The following is a 4,990-nucleotide window of genomic DNA, read 5'->3' as shown; positions in this document are numbered from 1 at the left end:
GGTGGTGGGCTGCTCTTCGGGGGTTGGGGGGCTCTCCAGGGATGGGGTCCCGCGTTTGCCCCTCCTGGCTGGGCTGAGGTCTGCACTCTCTGTGTTTCTGTGCCTTCCTGCTCTTGGCTGTGGGGGGCCTCTGTGGCGGCCTGCGTGCCCTGGTCTGGGTGCTTGGCGGGATAGCCCGGCGGGCGGTTTCACTCCGCGGCTGCATGTCGGGTGTTGGGGGGGGTCCAGCTGCTGCCCCGGTGGGGGGTCTTGACGTGAGGATGGCCGGGCGCTCTCCCCCCTCAATCAATCAATCAATCAAGTTTATTTATAAAGCGCTTTAACGCAGGCAGACTGCTACAAAGCGCTGTACATGAAAACACCAAGAACACTAATAGATAAAATACAAGCACAAAGCAACTAAAGACCAAGACAGCAACAGAGTTAAAAACAGAATAAGAACAAAATAAAAACAAAGTAAAAACAGAGTAAAAAAAGAGCAGAGTTTCAAGGAACGTTAAAAGCTTGACTGTAAAAATGGGTTTTAAGTTTATTTTAAAAAATTGACAGAGACGAGGCATCACGAATGTTAAAAGGCAGAGCGTTCCAGAGCTTTGGGGCACAAATGGAAAAGGCTCGATCCCCTCTACACTTAATCTCAGCTCTTGGTACCTCCAGGAGCAGCTGATCAGCAGACCGGAGGCACCGGGGAGGAGTGTAGGGAGAGAGAAGCTCTGAGATGTAAGGTGGGAGGGAGCAGAGGGAGTTTGGATGTTTGCTCTGATTTCCTCAACCTTTCCAATAAAGAAGTTTAAAAAGTCATTACATAGTTTGGCTGATGCCTCGTGGCCCACAGACTGTGGGACATTGAGGACATTATCAATGGTTCTGAACAGCACACAAGGATTATGGCTGTTTGCCATAATTATGTTGGACAAGTATTCTTTCTTTGACTCCTTAACAGTGGTCTGGTATTGATGCCAGGAGTCTTTTAGCATTTGAAAAGAAATCTGCAGCTTGTCCCTCTTCCATCTGCGTTCAGCTCGGCGACATTCTCTCCTAGCTGTTCTCTGATTGAACCAGGGCTCAGGCTTAGATTTAGGCTGCATAGTTTTCAAAGGAGCCACAGTGTCGAGTATGGATGTACAAGAAGCATTAAACCATGAGCTGATCTCTTCTGGATCATTATTACATAAAGCAGAGGGTGGAAGGCAGTGGAAAACTGACTAGCCGTGGAGGAGTTAAAAATCCTGCAGCGTCGAACAGGAGCATCAACTTTAAGTGTAGGGCAGGAGAACTCCACATCAAACAAAACCGGCAGGTGATCAGAGAACACACTGTCACAGATATCCATATTTAAAATAGATAAACCATGAATAAAAACTAGGTCCAAGGTGTATCCATGTTCATGCGTGGGCCCAGACACCCACTGCACAAGATTAAAAGAGTCCATAATAGATAAAAAGTCCTTCAGCAGTGCTTTATCTGGACAGCACACATGAATATTAAAATCACCAGTAATCAGAACCTTATCAAAGTGAGGCATAATGTCCGAAAGAAAATCAGAAAAATCACAAATGAATGATTTATCATATTTCGGAGGTCTGTAAATGACCATACGCCACCGGGTCTGAACGACCAACCTCAGAAACAGTTGCATCAAAACTGGAGCTGGAGGTAATAGCTCGCTGTTTACATCTAAACGTGTCACTGAAAATAGCAGCAGTTCCTCCTCCACGTCCTGAGGTTCGCGATGTGCTGAAGTAAGAACATCCAGCTGGTAATAACTCCACGAGAGTGCTGCACTCACCAGGAGCCACCCAAGTCTCTGAGATGAGAAGAAAGTCCAAGCCTCGGGAGATTAAAAAATCCATCAGAATGAAAGTTTTATTCGCCAAAGATCTGGCGTTCACCAATCCAATCCTGGCTTGGACCGTGGCCTGACGATAGCTGGAATGTTGCGCAATAACGGGGGGCACCCTCAGATTTTGGGGGCCCACCCCACATTGCCGCGGCCGCGGAAACCAGGAACAGCTGGGAGGGAAGCCGTCATCGAATCCAATGACAGCTGTCAAACAGGTTTCAAGTGGATCTATGGAGCGCCAGGACACAGCAGATGGGAAAGGGGCGGCCGTGGTGCAGTGGTAGGGCGGTCGACTCCTGATCAGAAGTGAGCGGGTTCGACTCCGCCTTGCCCGCCCATGTGTCGAAGTGTCCTTGGGCAAGACACCGAACCCCGAATTGCCTCTGGTGGGAGGTTGGCGCCAGTGTTCGGCAGCGGAGCCACCACCAGTGTGTGAATGTGTGAACGGGTGAATGGGTCTGTGACTGTGAAGCGCTTTGGGCTCTCGAAGGAGGGTAGAAAGCGCTATACAAGTATACGCCATTTACCATTTACCAATGATATTCCAAAACCTGACCGGGAAATGGAAGTAGATTTTGCAAGATAGGCCTTCAATTTGGCTTGCCGACCACCACGCTTGCCGCGCCGGCGGGTGCGCTTCCGTCGGCGGAGGAGAACCGACGTCCTGAGCAGGTAAGCCGGGATCCCTGATAACTGCGGTGGCAAGGGTTTCTGTCTGTAATGGTCAGAGAGCAGATCATTTTTGCAGTGTTGTTGAAGCTCCAGTAAGAGTTGACGGTTGTACACCAACAGAGATTCTGTTGTTTGGATGTCAATAATCAGAACAGATAATAAAGTGACAAAAAGTAACAGTGACAAAAAGTAACAGCGACAGACGAGCGGCCAGGTACACGGGCGCCATCTTTTAACTCTCTGAGTACATCCCATCACCATCCACCTCAGCGAAACATAAACACTCACCTGAGCACAGGTGTCAGCTCACCTTAGCACTAACCGTTTGTGTGACAGAATGAAAGTCTTTATCTGAATGGGTTTGTATGATGGAGCGTGTGAGCTGCTGTTACAGTTGAATTGAGTACATTATGTTTAGTTTAAATGTGGAGACTATTTTGGCCAACAGGTGTGTGTGTGTGTGTGTGTGTGTGTGTGTAACTATAGTGTGTGTAGACAGGCCCCGCCCATTCTAGTTTATCACTTAGTCCTGGTTGTTTTATGATGTTGCCTCCCTCTGTTACCATCTTCTTCTCCCCCCTCCCTCTCTCCCACCCCCTTCTTTTTTTCCGTCCGGTCCAACAACAAAGAAGAAAAAAATAAATAAATAAATCAAATAAAACATAATCAACATAAATAAAGTTTAGCATGAAATACAACAGGGGTTTATACTCAATAAATCCCTGTTGTGACAGTAAAATCTGCCCAACACAAGAAGCTCTCAGCCCGCATCTGTTGGCTCAGCTGTTGGACAGGACAAGTTAAAAAAAAAAAACACCTGATTTCTATTTTTAATTTTAAAAATTATTAATTTAATGTTAAATATACATTTTTTAGGCATAATTGCAGGTGAGGCTCTGCCTTCCCTGACTGCATGTCACTGGAGGTGACTGTGGAGGATCAGCCTAAAAAAAGACCACATTCAGACACTTTAAGGAGATGGACCTTAACTGTCAGGTTACTCGGGCCAAGCTACATCTGAGCATGGACCAATGGAGGAAACATCTCAACTGGGCCAAGGAGAAGAAGGACTGGACCTTTGGCCAGAGGTCTGAGGTCCTGCTTTCTGATGAAAGGAAAGTGTGCCTTTCATTTTGGAATCAAGATCCAAGGATTTAGGAGCACTGGTGAGGTGCAGAACCCAAGCTGCAAGAAGTCCAGATTGAAACCTCATTCAGTCATGATCTGGGCTCCAATGTCCAGCGCTGGTGTTGGTAAACTCTGATTTCGTCATGATTGACGATGTAGATCTTCTTTTCCAGCTGGACATGGAATCTGATCATATATTGAAGATGGACGTCATTTTAAAAATACTTTATTTCTGATTGATTTTTTTGTTTCCTTTCTAGTAAATTGTGATTTAACCGCACAGTTTTCTAATATTTAGAAATATTGTTTATTGGGTTTTTTAGGGGAACCTCAATTTTGTGTTAAAAATAAATAAATAAATAATGTTAGTAAATGAATAGTTGAGCTCATTTAAACAATGGGCCCTGAATCTATATTTTATGAAAGTCTAATGTTTTGAAAGTACGGAAGAGGATTAGGGCCACTGGAAAAAAAAAAAAAAGCCCATGAAAAATTCTGACTTTTTTCTCAGAATTCTGAGAAAAAAAGTCAGAGATTAAGTCAGAATTTTTCATGGGCTTTTTTTTTTCAGTGGCCCTAATCCTCTTCGGTATGAAAGGAATTATGTAAATTAATTAACTTTTTACTAAATTCCTTTTTATGGAAAGGGTCTGTACTTCATTTAACCTAGCTGATATATGGACTGAACAGAGGGGGGTGCTGTAGGTCAAAGTGTTTCAAGGGAAACATAGAGGTCAAACTGAGACAGAAAAGACAGAATCCCCATAAAAGTAATTCTGAATTTGCCCAAGAGCTCCTTAGATAAGTGACTGATTTAAAAAGGGGACTGTAGTTTAATTCAAACCGAAGCATTTACTGTAAGTGGAACTTTGCCTCCTGATCATCAACCACTGAGCACTAGAAATATTATGCACTTTTACCCACAGTAGGACAAATGTCACACACAGATTTGATATTAGGGATGAGAATGTTCACCTGTAACCCAGTGAGATCTGCAGAGCTCTGCTTGACCGTCTGTCTCCTGTATCAAAGTTCAAAGTAAACATAAGCAACAGAATGCTAGCTTCACCTGTGGCAGCTCCAAGGCTCTCATGACGGCTGAAAAGCCAAACATGTTTCCTGTTGTGTTCTTCAGCTCTGCGGCAATCTGGATAATCTTCTGAAGCAGCACAGCACGCTCTTCATGTGTGCCTGTGCAGCCCAGCACGTGCACGGCCAGCATAATGGCCATGGTTTGAAGCCTGGAGGAACACGGCCAATAATATATCAGATTCTGATCAACAAAACATCAAATCTGAAATAAAAAAAAAAAGACTATAGCAAAATTTGAGTTTTGGAAAAGGTGGC

At 44.7% G+C, this 4,990-nt stretch overlaps 1 protein-coding gene across 1 annotated transcript in view; it reads right to left on the bottom strand.

Annotated features, from left to right (window-relative positions):
• The window catches only part of LOC112140538 (SH2 domain-containing protein 3C), a 93,461-nt gene that overhangs the window by 17,116 nt on the left and 71,355 nt on the right, over nt 1-4,990 (bottom strand). The window contains exon 5 of the mRNA XM_024263534.2: nt 4,713-4,884. Coding sequence (XP_024119302.1) covers nt 4,713-4,884 — 172 coding nt within the window. The remainder of the gene's footprint in view (nt 1-4,712; nt 4,885-4,990) is intronic.

The sequence above is a fragment of the Oryzias melastigma genome, unplaced genomic scaffold (assembly GCF_002922805.2).
Source record: "Oryzias melastigma strain HK-1 unplaced genomic scaffold, ASM292280v2 sc00263, whole genome shotgun sequence".
NCBI lineage: Eukaryota > Metazoa > Chordata > Actinopteri > Beloniformes > Adrianichthyidae > Oryzias > Oryzias melastigma.
This window is presented reverse-complemented; position numbering and strand designations above follow the sequence as displayed.